At 41.5% G+C, this 26,020-nt stretch overlaps 1 protein-coding gene across 2 annotated transcripts in view; it reads left to right on the top strand.

The window, feature by feature from the left end:
- Positions 1-26,020, top strand: part of thada (THADA armadillo repeat containing) — a 108,789-nt gene that overhangs the window by 13,912 nt on the left and 68,857 nt on the right. For both annotated transcript variants that reach the window (XM_053620804.1, XM_053620803.1), the window contains exons 11-22: positions 681-1,384; positions 2,466-2,620; positions 2,727-2,882; positions 2,999-3,106; positions 5,761-5,884; positions 8,143-8,288; positions 8,475-8,700; positions 10,125-10,260; positions 10,442-10,578; positions 11,549-11,680; positions 11,958-12,103; positions 20,491-20,600. In XM_053620804.1, coding sequence (XP_053476779.1) covers positions 681-1,384; positions 2,466-2,620; positions 2,727-2,882; positions 2,999-3,106; positions 5,761-5,884; positions 8,143-8,288; positions 8,475-8,700; positions 10,125-10,260; positions 10,442-10,578; positions 11,549-11,680; positions 11,958-12,103; positions 20,491-20,600 — 2,280 coding nt within the window. The remainder of the gene's footprint in view (positions 1-680; positions 1,385-2,465; positions 2,621-2,726; positions 2,883-2,998; positions 3,107-5,760; positions 5,885-8,142; positions 8,289-8,474; positions 8,701-10,124; positions 10,261-10,441; positions 10,579-11,548; positions 11,681-11,957; positions 12,104-20,490; positions 20,601-26,020) is intronic.

The following is a 26,020-nucleotide window of genomic DNA, read 5'->3' as shown; positions in this document are numbered from 1 at the left end:
ACACACAACAGTCTCTAGAGTTTGCACAGAATGTTGAGTAAAAACATTGAGTGAGCAACTCTGTGTTCTGTGGGTGGAAAACGCCTTGTTGATGAGAAAGGTCAGAAGAAAATGGCCAGATTGGTTTGAGCTGCCAGGAAGGCTTTAGTAACTCATGTAATCACTCTTTATAACCGTGATGAGCAGAAAAGCATCTCAACAGCATGCACAAAACATAGAAACTTGAGGCAGATGGGCTACATCAGCAGAAGACCACATTAGGTTCCTCTCCTGTCAGCCAAGAACAGGAATCTGAGGCTATCATGCACGGTGTCTTACCCAAACTGGACAGTTGAAGATTAGGGAGGGAAAAAAATCACTGTGTTCAACTGTCCAGTTTTTAGTAGTCTGTGCCCTCAGATTCTGGTTCTTGACTGACAGGAGATGAACCTGATGTAGTCTTCTGCAGTTGTGGGCTATTGTGAATTAAATTAGGGGGAAAAATTTACTTTTCCACAAAATCCATAAAAATGTCGTTCTCAAGATGAACCTCTCTTTCTGTGGAAGATGCTGCATTGCAGTTGGGTTCTGCAATGCAAGACAGTTCTGGGTACCGGAATTGTAGATGATATTGATCCAAGATATATAATTCCAAATACTGTCTATACATATCATTTTGTGATATTTTTATTTTTATGTAGAGTGAAGGAGTCCAGCACTGCAATGGTGGTCTCAAGAGTTCTATCTCTGTGGAGCAGTGCTGCTTTTGACTGCCTCCAGGCCGAACCCCGACCTTCTCTCCTCTGCCAATCACTCAGTGGCGAGTGCCTGCTTCCCTCACGCCTCCTTCGCCATGTCTACGCTCACTGGGAGCACCCATTGGATGGTGTGCGCCACCAAACCCGCATCCTCTTCCGAAACCTCCTCCTGCTCCACCAGCACTGTGGCAACCCTGCCTCCGACCCGACCTCTGACCCTTACGTTATCCAGCTGACCCACAGCCTGCTGGCACTGGACTGGCATGCGAAGGGCAAGTATGGCTCACTGGCATGTCTGGCCGAGCACTTAGGTGCTGAGTACCTTCTCAGTCTCGATGCCAGTCTGCCTTCCACGCTGCTAGCCCTCATGGGGGATCAGACCCTGGCAACGTACTCCAGTGAGCTGTTGGAGAGGCTGTTTGTGAGTCACAAGGACCAGCTGTGTACCCGGTTCAGAGATTGCCATGGCTGGATGGATGACTGGCAGAAGACGTGGGTGATCCCACTGCTCGAGGTGCTATGTACAGCCAGGCTGGAGCAGACCACATATATTCTGGATTACTTTCTGCCCAAATTGTTGCGCTGTAACCCTGCTAGTTTAGGGTGCATGGTTCAGGCCCTGCAGGACATGTCTTCCAGCTCAGATGGTGAGAGAACAACTTTATTTACTTTCTTTATTTTCTGTATAGGCGTTTGTAATAGGACGTAATGGCGTGCTTTAAGGACCATCATGCAACCTGCAAGGTGATAAAACGGGTTTAGTTGCAGTTAACCTTTTTTTTTTTTTTTTTTTTTTTTTTGCTTTAACTATAAAATAAGTTTCACACACTTCCGCCGAACATAATTAACCAAACTATCCAACTATTAAAGGCTCAGTGACTGTTTACATGCACAACAAGTTCCGTTTAAGGTCTATATTCGGGTTGCAGACATATCCCAAATACAGTGTTTATATGCATATTGGCATCGCAGTATTCCTGTATACAGGTTTGTTGTAAGTATGCCTGAGTTGCCTTTCCTATGCTTCTGTTAGCACCCACAATTCCTTGCGGACTGAGCATGCGCGTATATCACCTTTCAGTGGATTTTCTGAATAAGGTGTTTACGTGCAACACTTTTCTGATTAAAAACCGGCATATTCCAGGGGTGGGAATCATAATTTGGGGAATCAGAATCGTCTTAATCTGAATTGGGCAATCGGATTGCGGCGTTTACATGATTCAGTACTAATTCGAATATTGCCAAATTCTGATTAATGTCAGAAGCTTGAGGTGCAGAAGTGTGTGTAATACAATATTTTGTCTGTTTGTTGCAGCCATAGAGCTTTTCGTTCCTGAAATGTCTGATGATGGAACACATTAGGTCCAAATTATTTATAGGTCTGCTTGTTTTTGAATTATAGGGGTTTGGATTAAAACAGTTCAATTGAATGACCAGGTAAATGGTGTGCACATTTAAGGGTAATAACCAATTAGAACTGGACAATGGTGGATTGTAATTATCAGACCCTGCTTTGAGATCAACAGATTTAAAGTGCTTGTAGTGTCTAAGACAAGAGAAATATTCAAAATACACTGGTACTACAATGACTACTGCAGCGAGTGCAAAGGACCAAAAAATGTTCTATGAGTAACAATAAAAGATGCACTTAACTTGTGACATCCATCCAATTAGAGATGGTTCCACCCACCTTTTTCTAGCCTTTATGTTGTGACTGTGGGTTGTTAGGCTCCATGGGTAGCAGAGGAGCACTGGGTGCATTGATGACGTGTCTGCGTGCTGCCAGAGCTCAAGGAGTTCTCAAACCTGCTGACGAGCAACTATGGGGTACGATGGTACCTCTTCCACTACTAAAGCAAGCTCTGGTGCACAAACATGACCAGGTGAACCGGAGTCTATATGCTGTTACTTTTTTTTTTCCCCCAAAAAGTTATTTTAGAACCTGTTCTTTAGTGTAAAGGAACCGTATGTGTGTGCGTGTGGGACTAGGTGCGTTTGGACGCCCTCGGATTGGTGTGTGAGAGCCATCGCAGCACAGAGACCCTCTCCATACAAGAAATGGAATTGATCCGCCACTTCCTGCCCAGCAACTTGAACAGCCAGTCACCTGGAGTCCGACAGCAGACGGTCAGCCTATTCAAGAAGGTCTGAAACGCACACTGATGTGTTTGGTTCTGCAGAAACTGTGATTGGTTGCGTGATATGGCGACTCAGCTAGCCTGCTAAAAAATCATTCTGTGGTGTCTCTGTTGTGCGGGCAGCTCCTGTGTAGGATGAAGGAGAGCACTCAGTCTTTGCAGAAGAGGCTGGCACAGCAGAAGGATGAGCAGCAGAAAGACAGAGACCAGCACATCCTCAGAACATACCAGGTACAGTATCATTCCTTATAGGAGAAAGAGCAGTAGACCAGCAACGAAATCAGCCTAAAAATATTTTTGTTTATACGGTCATGTGAAAAAAAATAAGTACGCCCCAACAACAAATTATTGTTGTTGGTTTTTTTGACATGTTTGGACAAGCCAACATTTGATCCTCTTTGAAACAGTGCCTGTTAATAAAGGTGATACACTCTATCAAATGACACATAAAATTGACATTTTGTAGTAATTTTCATTAAAAAAAACAGATCAGTCATGGAAAAAAGTAAGTACACCCCTACATTTGTCACACCTTAAATTCCATAAAATTATAATCAGGTGGTCAAGATTGGCTGCCAGTGATTAGAATCTGTTTAGGGAGTTGTTTCTTTCCCTCTCATATCTAGTGTCTGGTTTTCATTTTGTTGTTGAGGTGTGTGGTGTCATCATGCCAAGATCTAAAGAGTTCTGTAAGGCATTCAGAAAAAAGGTTGTGGATACCTATGAGTCTGGCCAGGGATTTAAAAAGATCTCAAAATTATTTGAAATACATCATTCCATTGTAAGGAAAATCATCTACAAATGTAGCAGATTTCAAACGACTACCAGTTTGTCCAGGACTGGCCGTCCCAGCAAATTCAGCCCAAGAGCAGTCCGTCTGATGCAAAATGAAGTCTCCAAGAACCCCAAAATTTCATCACCGGATCTGCTAGTAAGTCTTGCAACTGTTTGGGTCAAAGTGCATGCGTCTACAATCAGAAAGAGATTGCACAAATTTGACCTGCATGAGAGGCGTGCCAGGAAAAATCCTTTGCAAGACTACAGTTTTCTTATGAGTATATGGGCAAAGACCAGGCCTCTTGGAATAATGTGCTCTGGACAGACGAATCAGCAATAGAGTTGTTTGATCATAGTAACAGCAGACATGTTTGTCGCAGACCAAATACAGCTTTTCAGGAGAAGCACCTCATACCAACTATGAATACGGTGGTGGAAATGTTATGGTTTGGGGTTGCTTCACTGCCTCAGGGACTGGACAGCTTGCATTCATTTATTCAGCTATGAATTCTGCATCATATCAGAGAGTGCTTGAATATAATATGAGGCCCTCTGTCTGAAAGTTGAAAATGAACTGCAAGTTTCAACAGGATAATTATCCTAAACACAAAAGCATATCCACCAAGGAATGGCTCAGAAAGAGGAAATGGAAGGTTATGGAATGGCCTAGTTAAAACCCTAATTTGAATCCCGCTTATGGACAATTATGCAAAACACCTACAAGAAATTAGTTTTGCTAAAGGGGACAATGCTAGCTTCTGAGGCCAAGGGTATACTTACTTTTTCCACAGAAGAATATCGCATCTATTGATATTTCTGTTGAATAAATGATTGGAAAAGCTAATTTTCCTTGTGGTTTTATTCAAGTCTATCAACTTGATTAATAGGCACTGTTTCAAAGAGGATCAAACGTTTGCTTTTCCAAATATTACAAGCCAACAATCTACATGGGGTGTACTTATTTTTTCACATGACTGTATTGCACTCGGTTTCCAGTTTGTCTAATACATCCACCTTGCAGCTATGCCTATTTTATTTGGTTCAACCACTTGAGTCATTCTGTAGGTGTACAATTTTTGACTGTTGCTTCACAAAGCTTTGGCAGCTCTCCCCTACCTCCTTCATCAGTGGAAAGAGTTGGCTGCCCACATATTATTTGAGTGGTGAATCATTCTCAGCCCAGCAGTGATACTGACATGGTAGTGACTGTTGAGCTGGTATAGCATGAGTGTGTTAGGCATAGCAGCATTGAGGGTTTTTGAAGGTTGTAATCCACATTGCACAGATGAGATAAACACGCACGTTGATTTTGTCACGCACTAAACCACTTTATCCGCTGTTGTTATACAGTACGAGAGCGGCCTCTAGAGGAGAAATAAAAACACCGATCACAGATTAAATTTGGTTGTGTTATTTGAAGTGTTTTTTCATTTTTAAATTTTTTTTTAATTTTCATTTTAGAAGATTTTTATTTGTTATTTGGAGTATTTTTTGGGTCAGTTTGGATGTGTATATATTATTTACTTTAATGTTTATTAATAGTTAATATGTATAAAAGTATAGTAAATTTTCATGGTACAGTCAGTACTGTTTATTTTTGTAATAAATCTCAACGATATTTTATTTTGAGTGTATCGGTAAAACAATTTTAAAAGCTGTCGATTGATTATTCGGTTACCGGCCACTATCAGTCGACCTCTAATATGTTAAAGAGCATTAATTTTATTAAGTGACTGAATCCAGGGAAGTTTCGGAGCAGGGAAGAAGACCATGAGCTAGAGACCGTAGAGGGCTGCTGTGGGGTGGGGTGATTCAGAGAAAAGTCTAGATAACAGATCAGAGAAAGGTTCTTCGTTTCTGTAAGTGAGATGATGTCACATTGAGGGGTTAGGGAGTTCCTAGATGCTGAGCTTTCTATATGATTTTGATCATTTGAGCAGACAAGTCTAGAAGTTAATCACAGATTACTAATAAGCATTGTAAAATATAGCACTGGCTTGTGGAGCTTATTCCCATAATCCAACTTGGTCCCTTAAGAGAAAGCTGTTGAGTGTGTCTCTGTGTGTGTGTGTGTGTGTGTGTGTGTGTGTGTGTGTGTGTGTTCTCAGGAGTTCCTCTGCTGGTTCTGTGAGAGTTTATTCCAGGTGCTGCAGCCGGGAGCCTCTTTCTCCAGTTGTTTGGTGACTCTGCAGCTGCTGGGGCTGGTGGCTGATCATTTCACCTTCAGCATGGGTACTGCTCAGTCTTCTTCACTGATTAAACTGCACGTCACTCGTCTTTATCTTCTTTCAAAACATTATAGACCAAGTTAATTTCAGTAACGAAACCTGGATTAGTAATTTAAAGGAATAATGAAAATAGAGGTTACTTTAAATGAAATGCATTTCCTTTCCATTTTTCGGTGTAAAAAGCTTTGTCGTTATTCGCAACACCCACAGTGCCCATAGAGTTGTGACTGCACACACCAGCACTTGTCTGCCTGAGTAGCATGACAGATAGAGACTAAATAAATGTTAAATAATAATGATAATAAAAAAAGAAGAAGCATTCTCTGTGTTTTAAATCCAGCATTCTTTGTCAAACCCAATTATTTGCTAGGGTTTTTTTTGTTATTTTGTTTTGTTTTGTTTGTTTTTGTCACACAGGGACAGTACAGTTCCTGAATGCTTTAGGAGATCATGTTCATGAATGACAGAAGCATGGTTCCCCAGTTCAAACATAAAAAATCTGTGCCAAAATGACCCCAATTTATGGTTTGATTTAAATATTTAATGACCGACACCTCCAAGTTCATTAATTATGATGATGCTGGTGTCTACACTTTAAATGGTAGTGCCAGGTTCAGGAACTGTACACCGGCTGCTCAGCGTATTTTCTTTAACCTCTATTATTAATGTGGAACGACATCAACATTCTTGAATTTACTGCTAAGTAAAACTGTGGTCTCATTTATCAAAGCGTGCATCATTTGTGTGTACTGGCAGAACACACAAGGGAACTGCCATTCATCACCGCTGTACACCGTGCACGTCGATAAATCCTACGCTTATTAAATTACTCTGTTTGTGGCTCGTGCACGGCCATGATCATTTACATAAAGAAAAGCCCACAAACCTCAATATATGGTAAACGGTTTAAAAAGGCCTGCTCATGGCACTGCTTGTTGCAGACAGCGTGTATTGTCCAGTGTATTGTCCAGGGCAACGCATTGCTCTATAAGTTGTCAAAATATGAACGACGGTTTAGAGTGGAGATACCTGTTGCACAAAGTAGAGTGAAAATCAAACTGGTTTATTTAGCACTTTTTTTTTTTTTAAGGGGGCAGGGTGCCTTAGTGGTTATGTGGTGGCAGGTTTGCCTCGCACCTCCGGTGTTTGGGGTTTGAATCTCACCTCCGCCCTGTGTGTGTGTGGAGTTTGCATGTTCTCGCCATGCCTCGGGGGTTTCCTCCGGGTACTCTAGTTTCCTCCTGCAGTCCAAAGACGTGTTGTAGGTTGATTGGCATTTCCAGATTGTCTGTAGTGTGTGTGTGATTGTGCCCTGCAATGGGTTGGCAACCTGTCCAGAGTGTACCCTGAGTTCCCTGGAATAGGCTTCTGTGACCCTGTGGAGGATAAGCGGTATGGAAAATGGATGGATGTTACTTTTTTTTTTAATAAGTGGTTTGTGTAAGAAATATATGTTTTAAAAATTTCTTTTAATAACATTTAGAAAACATGCGATGACATGAAAATTCCTCATTATTCTTGTCTTTTTCTCTGCTATATTTGGAAATGTGCTGCATGAGTCATGAGTCATTATTTGGCTCATGGTTTTTTGGGAAATGTCAGACCTGTCTGCAATTTTTCTGTGAAATGTGTCTGTGGATAATAAAAAAAATTCCTCTGAAATAAAGATCAACTAGAATTCCACGGGGAAAACAAACTCAACTTATGAGCCACTCATCACTCTCAGCAAAGCTTCCGGTGTTCCTTAAAAACACTTTCCCTGTGCAAAGCTGTGCATGCCAAATCATCAAGCAAGGCATCATCCTAGTCCAAATCTGTAAATCTTTTGTAAGAGTCTTTCTATGATCGTGCTTTTTGACATGTATGGGTCTTCGTAAATCTATGCAAAGTCCTCCTGAGCGAAGTACGTGGACATGCACACAGTGCGCAAAACTATGCATGCACAAGGTTGATTGATGAGATCCCCTTAATATTATTAAAAAAACAGATTTGATCAGCCCGATGATTCATCAGTTGGCCTTCTGGATGTAGCCTCTCGCTTTGTCTGATTTTAAAAATATCCTAGTTCTTGCACATTTCTTACAGAATCCTACGGATTTGATGAAACTAGCCATTTGAAAAGTTCTGGAAACTGATTTTGATGCTCTGCCTATAAGTTACACTCAAAAATCCAGACTAAATAAGTGGAGCAGATCAACGTTAAGTCTCATGTTGATAAAAGCTGTCAGGCCACTAAATATGCCTTTTGCTTCTTTGTGACAGACCCAGAAAGCTTTGCTCTGGGAGACTGTGTGACTGTTCCATATGCACAGGCTGTCCTCTACTGTCTTTCCAGCAACTTCCTGGAGGTGAAACAGCTGGCCTGTACACTGCTGCAAAAACTGCCTTCCAAAACAGTGGGCTTGCAGGTTTGTTGTGGATCGACCATTTGGCTGGCTCCTATAGCTGAGCAATATTAATTCCTTGGATAGTAAGAGATACTGTTGCAGCATGACATCCTAATATTTCCGTATTCCGCATTAATTATCACAGGCTTTGTTAATGTTGCTTAGTGCAGTATTTTTAACATTTCTCCTGCATATGCGGCTGCTCAGGAGCTGGCAAGACTACGGTGTGTACTCCAGGCTGCTCTGGACCTCAGCACCAGTACCAAGCCCTTTGATAGCGTCACAGCTGCCCACTTGCTCAATCTGCTGTTACACCAGGAGGCTCTCCAGCAGGCGCTACTCCACTGTGCCGACGAGAAAAGTGTCCCTCTGCAGCTACCAGACTTTATCCAGGCTTCTGAGATCTCCATTTTGGAAAGGAACACAATGGCAGGTATATTACAGTGCTATGAAAATGTGTTTTTCTTTTCTTTGCTTTTTTCTGTTGTGTATATCTCATACTAAATAGTTTTAGATCTTCAAACGAAATACATCAAACAAAGGCAACCTGAATAAACACACAGTACAGTTTTTCTTTTTTTTATTGAAGCAAAAAAACTTATCCAACACACCTCATCCATGTAAAAAACGTGTTGCTCCCTTAAACGTAAAATCTGGTTGTGCCACCTTTAGCAGTAATAACTGCAACCAACCGCTTCCGATAACTGGAGATCAATCTTTCACTTACTTCTAGGACTAGGACTTACTCCTATGCTGTGGATCATTGTCTTGCTGCATAATCCAGTTGTGCTTGAGTTTTAACTAACAGACTGAAGACCAGACATTCTCCTTCAGGATTTTCTGGTAGAGAGCAGAACTCATGTTTCTCTCAAATTATTGCAAGTTTCCCAGGCCCTGAAGCAGCAAAGCATCCCCACACCATCACACTTCCACCACCATGCTTGACTTTAGGTATGATGTTCTTTTTGTGGAATTCTGTATTTGGTTTATGCCAGATGTAACGGGACCCCTGTCTTCCAATCAGTTCCACTTTCGACTCATGAGATCACAGAACGGGTGTGTTCTGGCAAAATTCAGACGAGCCTTAATGATGTTCTGGGTTAGCAGTGGTTTTCACCTTGATGAGTATCATGAGTATCACCTGGATGAGTAGTTGCTGTGCGCTTGGAGGAATTTTGGAAGGTCAGCCACTTCTGGGAAGGTTCACTACTGAGCTGAGTTTTTTCCATTTGGAGATAATGGCTCTCGCTGTGGTTCTTTGGAGTCCGAGAGCCTTTGAAATAGCTTTTGTAACCCTTCCCAGACTAATGTATTTCACTCACCTTTTTCCTCATCATTTCTGTAATTTCTTTCAATTTTGGCACAGTGTGTTACTGAGTAAGACATTTAACCAACTTGATGCTGTTGATTTGATTGAACAGGGGTTGCAGTAATCAGGCCTGGTTGACCCCATTATGAATGCAGTTACATAGATTTGGGGAATAAGTAACTCCGGGGGCAAATACATTTTCACACAGGCCCAGTTGGTATTGGATAACTTTTTTTTGCTTCCATAAATAACATTATCATTTTAAAACTATATTCTGTGTTAACTCAGGTTGCCTTTGTTTTTATATTAGATCTTGCTTTAATTTCTTTAACAATTTAGTATGAGAGATGCACAAAAACAAAAGAGGGGGCAAATACATTTTCACAGCACTGTAGCTTGTTGCTGGCTGTCCTTCGTGCAGCAGAACTCGCGTGTAGATACATGTCTTATCTTGTATGTGCACTTTTTAGGTTATTTATGGTGTGTAAATATCATATCTTGCTGTAATGTTAAGGAAGAGTGTTTCTGAAATGTTTACTGCGTTTCAGTGGTGCTCTTCTTGATGACGTGTCTGAAGGCTGAGGTTGTTCAGGCTGAGGCTTCTCTGCTCATAGCTGCTGCTTCCTGTCCCTTATATGGCAGAGCTCACTGTATCACTGCGGCCCTGCAGCAGCTCAGCACTGGGTATAGTAGCACACTTATTAAGGCCAGATTAGCCACGTGTGTTCATCATTATACCTTTCTTTCTTACTAAGCATAGTAATGTGCAATTCTATAATACACTTCTATCGTAGGTGACAGTTTTTTGTGTCTCTTATTAATCCAGATGGGGTGTGTGTGTGTGTGTGTGTGTGTGTGTGTGTAGATCTCTCCAGCTGCAGGCTGAATGGAGCCAAGTTGTGTCAGACCTCATTGCTCTGTGCTACAGGATGTCCGATGTGGTTTCACCTGTCGTCCAGAGCTCCTCCCCCGAGGGTCTTATCCCGATGGACACTGACTCGGGTTAGCATTTCAGATGCGCTTAGATACACGTTAAACCTTGAAACACATGAAATATATTTACATTAAAATACGTGTGATACGCTTATGGATTCTATTGCTTATTTGGCATTTGGTGCTGTATGGTTGTTATCCTTGTGAAAAGGTATCGGTTGTCTGTCGCTCTGATGCTACAGGGAGACATTGCTAGTTCAGTTACAATGGCGTTTAATCTAGTTAAAATAATTTCAAACAGACGTTATAGTCAGATTTTTAGCTGCTAACTTCTAAATGCAAACGCATCAGAGCTTCTTTTCTCACTCACTCTTTCCAGCATTGTCCTATTAATGATGAATCCAGTGTAGGAGTAGTGGAGACTGCAATCGTTATACAATCACTGCCATGTACTGGAATGCAAAGCAGCTATATGATGGAATTGTGCTGAGTTATGGTAGAGATTCAGCTTGGCTAGGTAGTGATCTGTGAGATGACGAGCATGATGACAGTCAAATGGGATTCTGGGTAATGTAGAAAATGTAAGTGAAAATAGACTGTACAGACGATTTAGTCAGTCTTTCCCACTATTGATTATAATTATGGATATGCAGGTTGTTCAGCTGGGACTTTTCCTTTAAACACAATGGTTGTACAAATCTGACATTCATTAGCCAGGCCACTAGGGCAGTTAATACTCCAGTGTGCTTGCTTGCTTGGCCTCATGTTTGAAACTGTCACATTACAATCAAATACTTAGTACACGATGGGACATGTAACCTACTTATTATATGGATAAAATCCCTTTATTCCTTAATTTCTATATTACCCTCTATCCTCATTTTGCATAACAGTAATATGTTAAGGTGAAGAAATGGTAGCAAAATTGAGTTAAAATATGAGGAACTAGTTAGGGATTAATTAATGAGCGAGTTTTGATTGTAAGTAGGTTTTTATTTATGCCCTTTGTGTGTATGCTTTTTTTTCCCGCCCTCCAAAGAAACATCATCTGGCCTGCAGAAGATCCTCCAGGAAATTCAACCTCGAGACACCAATGACTTCTTCACCAGTGCCAGAGAGCTGGACGCAACCTCTGATGAGCAGCTGCGCACACCTCAGGCCAGGAGCAACGGTGAAAGCAGATCTAATCCTGATCGTGCCAATTTTCCTGACATGGTTTACCTTATCTACTCTTGAAATCCAGTGCATATGTCAAAGCTAGGAACAATAACAGCTCTTGTACACGTAAACAGAAACTGATGTTACTTAGTTATTAGCTGCAGTACTTGTTTTGTCCGTTAGAGGTCAGTGTGTCATCACACACAAGGCTGGGTCAGATTGTACCAAAATACTTAAATAAATGATGATAATAATCCAGGAATATTGTTTCATGTGTATATATTCTACAGGATCTGAAGCTTATCGGGTCACTGCGCAGATGGTGCTGGTGTGTTGCTGGAGGAGTATGAAAGAGGTGTCCATGTTGCTGGGGGAGTTGTGTCAGAGCATGCCTCTATCTACACACACATGCAAAGGCCTGATCACTGAAGAGCAGGTCAGTAAACAGTGCGCGCACACACACACATCTAGTAATTATGTGTTATTATATAAGAATAGCATCATATTTCAAACAAAGACCTGTTCTAAGAACCTTATCTTTTCGAGCTTTTTGGACGTCTTGGCAGGGGCAGCTGGCATAAATAGGCTAGCAGGATTAAACCCCCTTTGTCTTCCAAAGGTAAAAAGACATCACTATAAAATGTTTGGCATGTGTAGCGATGGGGAAATGTGTCGTCCGATATATTGTTAGGTAAAGCAGAAGAGTTTTAGTTTAGTTCAGATAGAGTTTGACTGGGTGTGAACTCAGAATAAACGTTATCCCCGAACACATCGTACAGCTGGACTTATGAGTTATTCATATCGTGACATCATCCACACATTAGTTGCTGTTGACTAATTGTAGTGTTAACTAAGTGCAGATTATTTTGTACTTTTTTGGAATTATGCACAAGTGCACCACCTATGACCTTAAAGATACAGTGGTTACGTCACGTCTGTAAACAGAAAGAAGAGCCAGTTACTATATCGTGTGTGCACGAGCTGAGGACGGTGTAGTGTTTGTAGCTTGTTCTTACAACAATTGCTTAGAATTTAAAGTCGTCATCTAGATGGCTGCTTTTCATCTGGATAGTTCTAAACGCAATCATCGTTGACATCTGGGGAATCAGCTGTTGTCAAAGCCAAGAAACCACGAACCACAGTGAGCCTGCAGTGAAAAACAGAAAGCGAATCAAATAAATATCGGAATGGCTTTTGAGGGGTGGAGACTCTGAGATCTGAAGGGAATGAAGACTGACGTAGAGATGAGCTTTTTCTCTGTTGAACAGATAAGATATTTCAGTGGCTCAGTAGGTATCTGGCTAACATTAGCGCACTTGTTTGCTTGATTCAGCTAGGTATTGAGTTTCCTGTGTTGTGTTTTTTTATTTTTTGCCATGATCAGTGTGGTAGATTGCACTTATTTTCTGCTAGCTATGAGAGAAAGCAATTCACGTCTACTCCAAGAAAACCGTATTCGCCACCACCTCCGTTGTCAAGTATTGGAGCTAATATTCAACCCACACGTATTCCTCAAACCATCAGATTCATCCGCGCAGAGGAGCAGTGCAACCCACATAAACAAAATAACACTGCAAGTAACTTGCAATTTTATGTTTCAAACACAGATGGCGATAGAGAGGCAAAAGTTCAGTACTGCAGCTTTAAGATTGAGATGATACATGTGAAATACACAATGGATATAATGAACGTGAGCAAAGTGGATTATTCACTCTATAAAAGTGTGACTCTGTATGTATATAGACTAAGCATACATTGTCCAATCAAAATGCAAATTACCCAAAAGGACAGATGATAGAATGGTACGTTTAGTTAGTTATTTTTCATTTTTATTTTTTTAATGAAAGGGTTCCAGCTTTTATGTTTTACCATGTTTGGTATTTGGAGGAAACACTGCACGAAACCAGTAGGGCGTTATGAAAACACTTGAAGGAAGATAGACAGCTGCATCCTTAATTTAGAAATTTTTTTAAAGCATGTGTGTAAAAATTGTTTGCCCCACATCATTCTTTATATGCCATCGATGAGACTATGTGTTAATGCATTACTCTGCCCTAATAGTTTATTTAATAGATACATAAATGTTTGGACACTTCATGGGCTCAGAAACACCTCCAGAACTCATTATCTGTGAACACAGTTCGCCATGCCATCCACAAATGCTGGGTAAAGCTCGATCATGCAAAGGAGAAGCCGTATATGCACATTATCCAGAAATGCCACCATCTTCTCCAGGCCAAAGCTCATTTAAAATGGACTGAGGCAACGTGGAAAACTGTTCTGTGATCAGACGGATCGAAATTTGAAATTCTTTTTGGAAACCATGGACTCCAGACGCCACGTCCTCTAAACTAAAGAGGAAAGGGTCTATCCGTTTTTTTTTATCAACTCTCAGTTCAAAAGCCTGCATCTCTGATGGTATGAGGGTGTATTAGTACCTATGGAGTGGGCAGCTTGCACATCTGGAAAGGCACCATCAATACTGAAAGGTGTATATACAGGTTTTAGAGTAATATATGCTTCCATCCAGTTTCCTTCCCATCTTTATTTCTGAAAGACTCTGTCTCTCTAAGATACTCTCTTTCTACCCTATCATGTTACTGACCTGTTGCCAATTAAATGCAAATGGTACACTTTTAATCAACTCTAGAATTTTTCCCTGCCAATTTGTAAAATAACGAGGGAATAACGCACATCCGGCCGTAGATCAGCTGAGCGGCCGATCTTCCAATTACTTTAGGTCCCTTAAAAATGTGAGGACCCACACAGAACAGTACTCTTTATCTGGGTAACAACGGATAGTGTGAAAGTAAAAGAAAGTTCGTTATGGTTTTTATATGAAGTCTGTTTGTCGAATTGATCCACTGTTCACTAAAGGAGACTTGAGTGCAAAGCTATATGTGGTAATTGCAGTCCTTAGGCCAGAGTAGCAACCGTAGTCCCAGGGACCACAGCGAGAATGTCCATGTAGAATTGAGGTCCAGAACCATTTCCATGGTACTTCAAGTGGCACCATCCTCCGCAATCTCCAGGCTGCACTGCTTTGGGTCGTCCTCAGTAGCAGAATGTAGCCTCCAGTTGATGAGAGCTCCATACAGAGGTAGGGCATTAGGATGGATCAGGCAGGTCCGGAGAGCAGAAAGGGTCAGGATCACTGGCATCTCCTTAATATCATATGTGGCTTGAGAGAGGGAGAGGGAGGTTACCCTCAAATTAAAGCTGAAAGTCTGCATTTTGAGGTCATGTTCATTATTTAATTGAAACTCCAATATACTGTGATGGAAAGCTAGACGGCATGTCCAAATATTTATGGACCGACTACTGTAGATATGCACTGATAACACTTCTAATAAGGAAGAAACCCCTCCACCCCCCCCCCCCCAAAAAAAAAAAACTATCCTCTATCTCTACTCTTGCTCTTGTACTCTGAGATGCTTGGTAAATACAGGCCCGGGGCTGAATCATGTACCAGCCACTGGTGGGTGAAGTGTTTTCTGTCTGTGGCGGTGTGAAGCCTTGAGATCCCATGCTGTGCCCGCCTTCAATTAACATCCGCCCTCGTTAGCACAGGGCTTTCATCTGAGCCTGCCCCGCTGTTTAATGACCGCCTGCATTTTTTCCAAATGTCTCCCACGCCCCCGGCATAAGCCAGCCACTTCATACACAAACCATATTCATACTCTCTTCGACTTGAGGCAGTGGCAGCGAGCAGTCATTCATCCTCATGCCAGTGCCAGAAACCTGTTCCACATCCATAGCACACATGTATATGTATATGTGTGTGTGTGTGTGTGTGTGTGTGTGTGTGTGTGTGTGTTGTGTGGAGATTTGCTGCACTGTAAGCTTGGTTAGTGGGGAATTGGGTCATAAAGCAGGGTGTTTGTTTACATGATGCACTAAATTTATGGCCGAGGGAAGCAACGGGCAAGTGATGTTCATGCTCGTTTCTAGTCTCCCTTGTCATTTGGAAATATTGACCCCAGATTTGTTTTTTGTTTTTTTTGGTGAACTGTTTTATGAATTATACCACTTCATGAGGTTCTGGATGCTCCTTCTTGGATAGATTGAACCGGACCATTCACAATCCGTCTTAACTTATGACTTGGGTTTAACTGTCTTAGCAGTCGGCCTGTAAGGATTTCCACCACCTACTCAAAAAAAAAAAAAAAAGGAAAAAAAAAGGGACAAATTATTGTATTGATCTCTGTACCGCTGAAATTCTACAGAAAGGATCGTCTGGCATTTCGTTGTCCAAGTTTCCTAGCTTGAAGGTCTGCTTCAGTTTAATTTAATACGGTTCTACAGAAAGATGACTGCTGGAGTTATTTTACTGTTGCTGTGTGTATTCAGATTTGCTGCCCAATGTAGGCAGCTCAAAGAGACCCATCAACTTGATTCCTCAGATGAATGTCATCCTTTTATTCTTCTGCTGGAGTTTCCACGCGTTTTCCTCCTGATCCACAGGCCAGACCTGTAAAAGCACTGGCACATGAAAGAAGCCACTGGGACTGTTAATATTTATGTGACTGGTTTATAGCTGGAATTATAACCAACAGATTTCCAGATATCATCTCTCGCTGTGTTCCCATGCATATTTTTGTCAATCTGAATAAAATGTTTGTGATTGCAGATTTCAAATGAGCTGTTAATAGACTCCTCCATTGTAGGCAAGTTGCTAGCACCGGCACTCAGGACAAACAGATTTCACATCCGGGCTATTACTTTTTATTCTTAGTTGCTCAGTGGGGAAGTAGGTTCAACAACCATAGGATGGGAAAAACAGGGACTTCTCCTGTGTTGTGAAAAAGTATTTGCCCCATCCTGATTTCTTCTGTTTTTATGAATATCCCGTATTAAGTAGTTTTAGATCTTCAGATGAAATGCACCATCAAACGAAGGCAACCTGGGTAAAAACTACAGTTTTTTTTTTTTTTTTTTTTTTTTATTGAAGCAAAAAGTTATTCAACACCTATCACCCATGTGAAAAACTAATTGCCCCTTAAACTTAAAATCTGGTTGTGCCACCTTTAGCAGCAATGACTACAACCAAACGCTTCCGATAACTGGAGATCAGTCTTTCACTTACTTCTAGGACTAGGACTTACTCCTAAGCTGTGTGTCATTGTCTTGCTGCATAATCCAGTTGCTCTTGAATTTCAATTTACGGACTGAAGACCAGACATTCTCCTTTAGGATTTTCTGAGAACAGAATTCATGTTTCCGTAAAATATTGCAAGCTGCCCAGGCCGTGAAGCAACAAAGCATCCCCACACCATCACACTGCCCCCACCGTGATTGAAGTATGATGTATTTTTTGTGGAATTCTGTGTTTGGTGTACACCACACGTAACAGGACCCCTGCCTTCCAAACAGTTCCACTTTCGACTCATCAGTTCACAGAACATTCTCCCAAAAAAGTTTGACGATCATCAAGGTGTGTTTTGGCAAAATTCAGATGAGTCTTAATGTTCTTCTGTGTTAGCAGTGGTTTTCACGAAGCCACTCTTCCATGAATGCCATTTTTGCCCAGTGTCTTTCTGTCTTTTATTACGTTTACAGCATTTAGCAGATGCCATAATCCAGAGCGATTTATAGAAGAGCTTTGGAGTCTATCAAAAACACATCCTCATGCCAGTTCATTAGGTCAGGGACTAAGAATACCATCTAGGAAAATTTTGCGAAACCCAGTCTTTTATATTATTGGCATTAATACAATACGATGTCAAAAGAAATGCCTCCGCTAAACCAAGCAAACGCTGCAATATTTGGAGGAGCTTGCAATTTTTGCAAAACTTGCAGGTTTTCCACAGATTTGGGCCAAGACACGTCATGTGACGTCATCACAACATGCCTTCAGCCAAAACCCCCTTCGATTCACGCGCGGTGAACTTGAGTATAGCTAAAAAGGTCTCTTTTACCAACAAACATCACTGGGAAAGACCGTTTCAAGAAGTTTTCCACACACACACAAAAAAAAGCCACCACAAAAGTAAGTGTTGTTTGCTGCAGCAATCACAAAACTCTGCGAAATCCTGTATGGACTAGTAAAATAATGCCTCAGCTGACAGAAGAATTAGCACTCTTTTATTATTATTGTTATTATTATTGCTACATGTTATTAAATAATTTTTATTTGCAGAGAAGTGAGTTTTAAAGAAAAAAAAACCTTTGCTTCTATTATTCAGCCTCTACCCTGATGGTTCATTTCGTGCTCCCAGTTTTGTGGGTGTCGCTACACTCACATGAGCTGTGGTGGGAACGTGCTTTGCATGTGACAGGTGATCAACATACACGAGTGTGAAGAAATTCAGCCTTTCTGAAGCTTTTGTAAATCCGGCGGAAATTTATTTATTTATTTATTTATTTATTTATATTCGGTTTGTCTTACGCAGACATTCACACTGAACTTTACTAAACGATTCATGAATGTGACCCAGTGTCGGCCTAACAAGAAGCTTGAGTCCTGTCGACAAGTAGCTAACACTTTGTTCAGAATATTTTTTCCAGTTTTCGAGTCACCTTGTTTGTGTTTTGAACGAGCTCTGAACTGTCCGTGTCAGCAAAATAAATATGTGTTTATTAAACAGAAGGCAACAGGAAGAAATCTCTCACCTCTCTGCCTGAGAAAATGCATATGCGTTCAAGTTGCTGATTGGGGAAGTAACCAGATTACAGACATTTCCAGGCTTGCAGTTAAATCAATTATAAAGCAGATTCTATGCGCAGTCTTTGGGATTGGCCGCTGTCTGATTACTCTGTTTAGCTGTTTTTAATCCAGTTTTGATATCTTATAGATTATCAGATTATTCGATTACTAACCGTATCCATTGGTATTATTTGTGTTGTAATTGACCACGTAGGCTTGGCGAATGACCTAATCACCTCAGCAGATGGAGTGGAATAAGTCGGTGATGTCAGTGCTGCGGTTGCCACAGCGTTTCTACATGTTATGTAAAAGGGTGATCTAATGTTGCTGGTCCAATCCAAATGGGATCGAGTGTATTTGTGTGTGCGGTGACACACTCCTGAACTGTACACTGCCTCGTACCACTGATGTCTTTTGCCAGGCCACCCTTCTTTGGAAGGTCAATAAAGTGCATGTGTTTATGACCGTGAAGCTCCTCTTCGGGAGGTCGTTCGTGTGTATGTGTGTGTGTACCGTCAGTCTCCCGCGTCCTGTTATGGTCCTCCGTCGCTGCAGCAACGCAGCAGATGTTTCCGTGCCGCCGAGGCGCCATAACAACTGCAAACAGTTAGTCACATCATGACTGTGTATAATTCCTCATTTTTCATCGCCTTGCGGGGGAAAGAGTAAATTAACCATGCGCTAAGCCGTTCTGTGATGCTCCCCTGCTATCCTCGTTCTGTGAGAGATGGCACGTGGCATGACTTTGACAAACCCAGCACTTTGCCAGTTTCCTTTTGGGTAGACCACCGTGTAGGAACCTTGCATGAACCTCATTTCCTTATGCTGTTCTTCAGTTCCAGGCCATCTCCCTTTGCCCATTTGTTTTAGCAAACTGACCTAAGCTGGAGCTAAGTAAGAAGGATCTGTGTGGCTTCAGTGGGGCTCTGGCTAAGCATGATTCTCATTTTGACAAAGCTCATGGTGGCGCTCCAATGTTGGCTAAACCAGAGGACGCTCTTGGATTTTTAAGGTATTAAGTGTTTTTTTAAAGGTTGAAGCTCTGTTTAGAAGCAGTTGGTTTTGATAATTTTGGCTTTGCAAGCATGCAACTCATGTGACTAAAGATGGATGCTCAGTTTCTGGAACACGGGGCCACAGGGCTTGGTTGCATCTCCGAACTGAAAGTCTGGCTTTGACTCACTGACCCCAGTCAACCTCAGACCAAACCTCAACCTACAAATAATCTCTGTGAAGCCACTCCTATGCTGCCAACTGTATATGTTTGTCCCAGGCCTGTTTTTGACCCATTGTTGAGATGACTTGCTACTTCTCTCTTTATAAAGTTTGGTGGTAATTTGGTTCCTGTTGTTGTTGTTGTTGTTTGTTGGAGAGTACCCACTCCGAGGCTTTGGAGTGGGTACGCTCCAATGGTGCTTGCTTTTCTTTCTTTCCCTTTCAATCCCCACTTGAAGGGAACTGCATAATCCCTTTAGGCCTGAGTCAACGGAATCAAAAAATAACAAGCAAACAATAGCATTAGCTGATTGGGCGCTAAATCTCATGGTGGCCAGACGCAGAGGAAAATCCGCGATTTAGGTTGCTGACCCTGACCGTGTAATTAGCCAGCTGCGGGAAGAATTGGGAAATTTCTCTGCGCACATGGAGTGAAAGAGAAGGGGAATAAAAAAAAAAACGAAACAGGCAAACAGGAAGCGTCAGACTAAATAAAGTAATGTTGGAGCTGAAGCGCTTTAACGGTTGTTTGGAGCAGGACGTAAATAACCATTCCAGAGTCAGTGCAGACCATAGACTTTAACCACGAGCTGCCTGGCTGTCAGGCTGCGCTTCAGTCTACAATACGTTGCACGAGAAGGCACACTTCTACCAAGTTTCTCCAGCATGACTTACACAAGTGCCAACATCTACATGGGATCGAACATTTTGGCCCAATGAAGGCAGTGTCAGTTCGAATTTCCTGTTTCCCCAGAGCTCGAAAATTATTTATCACTAAATTATTAATCACACTTCTGGGGGTATACTGATGCGCTGTTTAATTTAATTGCGATGCTTATTTGAAAACACCCCAAGTCAGTTTATTTTGAGGGGATTAAAATGGTGTCTGTTAGAACCTGATGTATAATTTTTTTTTTTTTTTTTTGGCCTTTCATGTCTCTGTTCTCCATCATATCTCACAGGTGAAGGGCGTCGGACGATATTTTCGCGAGCAGCTGCTTCAGTCTCGGCACAGAGGGGCTTTTGAGCTGGCCTACGTGGGATTTGTCCGTCTGACAGACATGCTGTGCAGGTAAGATCGATGCTCGGGGTTGTGCAGATACAATATCTAACCGCCAGTGGTAACCAGCAGTAACTCCCCTATCTCCAGCTCTCATATAACCTCCCTACACTCCTCTTAGAGTAATGATTAACCTTCAGGCCAACAGTCAGTAGGAGGTTGTGTAGTTTTTAGCACATTTTACATGTACGTTTATGGCAGACGCCCTTATCCAGAGCGACTTGCATTTATCTCATATATGCAACCGAGTTAAGGGTCTTGCTCAAGGTACGGTGGCAGCTTGACAGTGCTGGGATTTGAACTCGCGAACTTCCGATCAGTAGTCCAACGACTAAGCTGCCACTGCCTCATTTCGGCCTCTCGCACCACCCTTAATTTCTCCAAGCTAACGGAATAAGGAATGTTTTAGCAGAACTCACACTGTTGTCCTTGGCAACCGCACACATACCTGAAGCTTTCCCAAAGATCAAGAAGTTTAAAAAAAAGAAAAAAAAAAAAGAAAGTGTCCACATCTGGAGAGCTGTGCTTTAATGCCTGTTGGAATGCAGCTCTGTGCAGAGGTTAAGGAAATGAGCTTCCTCGAGACTGCCAAAGTGACACAGATGGGACACTAGGGCGGCCACTTCCACTTCTACGCATCATTAAAGCTTAGTCATTTCTGGCCTATTCATTTCCCAAATCTCATTCTGTGTTTTCATGAAAATGTGTGAGAAATTATTTGTTTGTTTATTTATTTATTTATTTATTTACCCCCCCGATATCCTCCCAAGTTTCATCCCAGCTATTTCCTGTTCTAGTCGATCTCTTCCTTATTGCACAACACCACAAGCAGTGCAAGAATGAAGGGAAGCACAGCTCTTCCTGCAATATGTGTGTAGCCTGAGGCTGCATCATTTTGAACTACAGCCCATATTGCATGATGGAATGTTTTGACTTCCTCAAGAAAATGAGACTAAATTTTACTGCGCCGTGCCATGGAGTATTTCCGATACCTTGCCATATGGAGTGACCGTATTGATTTATTTATTTTTTTCCTTTTCCTTTTTTTTTTTTTTTTTTTTTTAAGAAAGACATGCTGAGAAATCAGGTTTCAAAAAAAGAACCTTGAAAGTTTTTTTTTTTGTTTTTTTTTTTAATTGGACACAGTTTTAGCCTTTAGTTAATGGGAAGATCACACAGTTTTAGCATTTTAGTGGATGGGATGATCACACAGTGTGTGTGCATGGCACAGAGGGTTCTCTTAGCTGCTGACTGAAAGGTGATGCTGTATATGTGGAGTGAGCATCTTGGTCTACCGCCTTATGAAGTGTTGATTGCAGGGTTTTTAATGACTGCTTTCTGGAGGTAGTCTTTCTGTCCTGGGTGGTATGTACCAGAGCATGGTGTGTGTGTGTGTGTGTGTGGTTAGTGTGTAGTGGCTGGGTTGTTTGATCTGGACTCCTTGGTCCAGTGCTCTCGGTATAATAGCAGGACTTTTTATAACAAGAGGCCCACATTCCTCACTGCTGTCTCTGCCCGTGCAGCAGGCCTTACACACTGCAGGCGCCTGTATGTGTGTGTGTGTGTGTGTGTGTGCGCATCTATGTGTGTGTGTATATATATATATATGTGTGTATGTGTGTGTGTGTGTGTGTGTGTGTGTGTGTGTGTTATTGTTTCCAGGAGAAATAATTCTATTATTATACTATTTATATATCTATTTATTATATTTATAATAATACTATATATTATAATAGTGTATGAACACATACACAATCTTACAAGATGCTAAATATATAGCTTGTATATCCAGATCTAGATTTGGGTGTATTATGACCTTTTTTATTTTTATTTTTTTGCTCTTGATTGGGCTCAAATGTCCTGCAAACATTTCAAGCTTATTCTAAACCTCACATTACTGAAATCCAGAGCATAGTGTGTAAATGGTTCATTCACTTCTTTTGACTACATTGTTCCTTCACGTTAATGTATCTTGCTCATTAGACTTGGGACACAGCGCAAGAATTCACAGCTCACGATTGCTCTGTATTACAGAAGGGTTAGAAGGATAAAAGAATTGTATTGTGCTCATCAGTGTGACCGTCGCAGTTAGTAAGTACCAGATGAGCAAAACCTCTTAAAACAAGCTTGCACTTGTCTTTAAGCTACCGTCAGCCAAGTATCTGTCACTGTAAGTGCCTCATCACGCAGCAGCGCCCATATATCATCAGTGCCATTGTGTAACTGCTCGTTCTGTGGTATGGAATTAATGCCAACTAATTTTAGCATGCTAGATGCAATATAAATTCTGGCTGAAGAGAAAAGGTTCGATGCTGTACTGTTACAGCACATGTGCATTTTTTGCAGCCTGAATATAGGGGCCTTCCCTGAAGGTACGTTCAAATGAGCGACTAGATGTAGGCGTGTCCAGCGACGTGACAAAGTTGGCTCTTAATCTTCCGTGTTGCCTACTTGAGCATCAGTGAATGTTTGCACCTTTTGTAATAGTTGTGTATGCGTCCCTCAGTTGTCCTCAGTGTGAAAAGATGGATCTCAACATCATATAGTCACTGTTGGAAAGGGCTCAAATATGTAGAAGATGCTGGAAAAGTAAAGAATGTGCAGGACCTGGAGGATTTTTCTGAAGAACAATGGGCAGTTTAACTTCTCAGGACTAACAAGGGACTCATGAACAACTATCACAAAACATAACCGTCGTTGATCATCCAGGTAATGACACACGGGATTAAGAATCAAGCGTATGTGAACTTTTGAACTGGTTCATTTGTGTAAATTCAGTTATTATTGTGTCTTGTGTATGTAAATACACTTATGACCTTAACTTTAAAACTCCATTCATAGCTTCCTGTTTGGTTTTTTTCACTCTCATGCTCTCGGCCTCCTGACTCTGGGTTTTGCCAAACACAGAATGGTCAAATTTCTTTCATGCCTGAAGTTTGGTAATAATAACGTTTAACATATCTGCCATATGATGCATGAGAACAAATTTCTGACCATCCTATTACGTGGTTCTCAGGACGACTCACGATTTTAAAGTTTAAGTTGCTGGGGAACAGTTTATTGGATTAAACACTTAAGCTGGGATTATACTTAACACATGATGTGGTTTATACAACAAGTATTCACATGATCATCTGCGTATCTTTTTTGTACATCGTGAGGGTTAAAATTAAAAGCAACATCCACTAGAGGGTAGGTCAGAGCCAAATATCCCTGTAAGGGGATACACATGTCATGTGTCACACCTTCGTCTCTGTGCAGCTGCATGAAGATGTTAAACCACGGATAAGCTCCGGTGGTGGTGGTGGTGGTTGTTGTGTGATGCATAGATCTCGAACATCCAGAAACCATCTAGAAGGCTCTCTAGAACAGTGTTGCTTAACTGGGGGTCAGTTGGTGTGTGTGTATATATATATATATATATATATATATATAGTGTGTGTGTGTGTGTAGACAGAACAGAAATACAGTAAGTGACTGTAAACAGAACCGCTGCGACTCCGTATTTCAAAGCATGCTTGAAAACAAAACGCTGATTGGTCAGTAGCGAACTTCCAAAGAGAGCGCAGTAGGTCAGTCAAGGTGAAAAATCCCGTAGTCTCGTACACCTATAAGAAGAACGAGCAATTTGCAGCCTTACTTGGGTTGATGTTTTCTGCTTGCCAAGCAGACCATTATGCCATATTCGAATACCCGTTATAGTTAATGAACGTATATTCGGTTCACCATTAGGAGAGGGGCTTCATTAATGTATCATCCTTTCACTGCAGGTAAACTTTCCATCATCTTGGTGACCGTGCACTCGTTTATGTTTGACATAATGTAGAGGGGAAATAAATGAGAAATATTAAACTTGGACTTGATATTTTTTTTGTGTGTGAAAGTTCCATCACAGAATGTAGGATCTCATTGGAGTAACAAACCTCCAGTAGCACTGCATGTTCTTAAAGTCAATACCGATACACTTGCATATTATGTTTATTCACATTCACTGGGTTTACTAGAAATGAGTGCTCGACACAAATGCAGAGCCTGGTGCAAAATGAAAATGGTCTGCACTTATATAGGGCTTTTTTAACCTTAACGGTTCTACAAAGTGCTTTACACTGGTTCTCATTCACACACACACTCGTGTACTCCGATGGTAGCGGAGCTGCCATGCAAGGTGCTAGCTTGCCATTAGGAGCAACTTTGGGTTCAGTGTGTTGCCCAAGGACACTTCGGCGTGTGGAGTCATGTGGGCTGGGAATCGAACCGCCAACCCTACGATTAGTGGACAACCCGCTCTACCACCTGAACCATAGCCTCCCCTAAAAGTTACAGTTAAATGAAAAGTAAGCTTACAGATGACCTTGTTTGGGTCGTGTCACTGTGATTGACAAGGGAGAGAGAATACGAGTTGTTGGCCCAGATGGAGATCTTGTTTTGCTGACATTCCAGTCACGGGCATTGCCTTCATCTGCTAGCCTAGCAGCGGAGGACTCTGCTGTTTAGCACAATTTCCAAAGAGTCTCGCAATGATGACGTATTTTTAGGCTGTGGCAATGACGCAGTTGATTAGGCAGTCCTTTTGGTGCTGTCCAGGATGCATCGAGGCACTTTTGCGTTCAAACTCTGTTATACGGTCGTACATGTCCCTGACCACCTCCCAAGGTAGTTTGACTGATTGGATCACAATGCGTGTCCGAGACACATTGGAGTCCGTTCTCACACATACTTAGCACTGTGCACTTACATTACATGTACGCATGTTCAAGAACAGCGCCTTGGACTCCTGGGGCCACAGATGCCTTGGCCTTGTCATGATTTGAACGATATGGCAAAAACGTTTCTATTACACCACTCAGGAGCCTAGTTTATTTATTTTAATTGAGTTTTATTTAATTTTTTTATGGAATTGTACTGATCTCCATTTTGTTTTTTAGTCCTGACACACACTTGCTTAGTAACATGCTGATCTCTCTATCCATTATTGCCAGATGAGGCATTTCTTTTTCATATTTTCCCCACTGACCTGTCAAACATGTGGACGTTGGGCGTAACGAATACCCAAATACTGGTTTCACTATTCTAATACTGGTTTCTTGAACAGTTAACAGAGTATTCAATTATCCATGCATGCCCCTACTGCATGCCAGGAACAGCACCTGATATCCACTGTAAAATACGGATGTGGATTATTCATGGATTCGTGGATTATTCATTTTAGGGCTGTTTTGATGGCTGGCTTTATTTCAAAGTGGTGCTTTGGGAAGTTTCATGGTATTGTTTATCCCATACCCTGTTTGCCTCTGCCAAGAGGTTATGACTTGGCTGCATATGGCTCTTTCAGCAAGATATTCACCCCAAACATGCATCCAAATCCAAAACCAGAACTCAAAAGCAATGGCCATCTCAGCATTGGGATTTTGAACCCTGTTGAAAACCTGTGG

Source organism: Ictalurus furcatus, chromosome 3, assembly GCF_023375685.1.
Source record: "Ictalurus furcatus strain D&B chromosome 3, Billie_1.0, whole genome shotgun sequence".
NCBI classification, from domain to species: Eukaryota; Metazoa; Chordata; class Actinopteri; order Siluriformes; family Ictaluridae; genus Ictalurus; species Ictalurus furcatus.
Note: the sequence above shows the minus strand (reverse complement) of the source record. Positions and strands in the feature narration are given on the sequence as shown.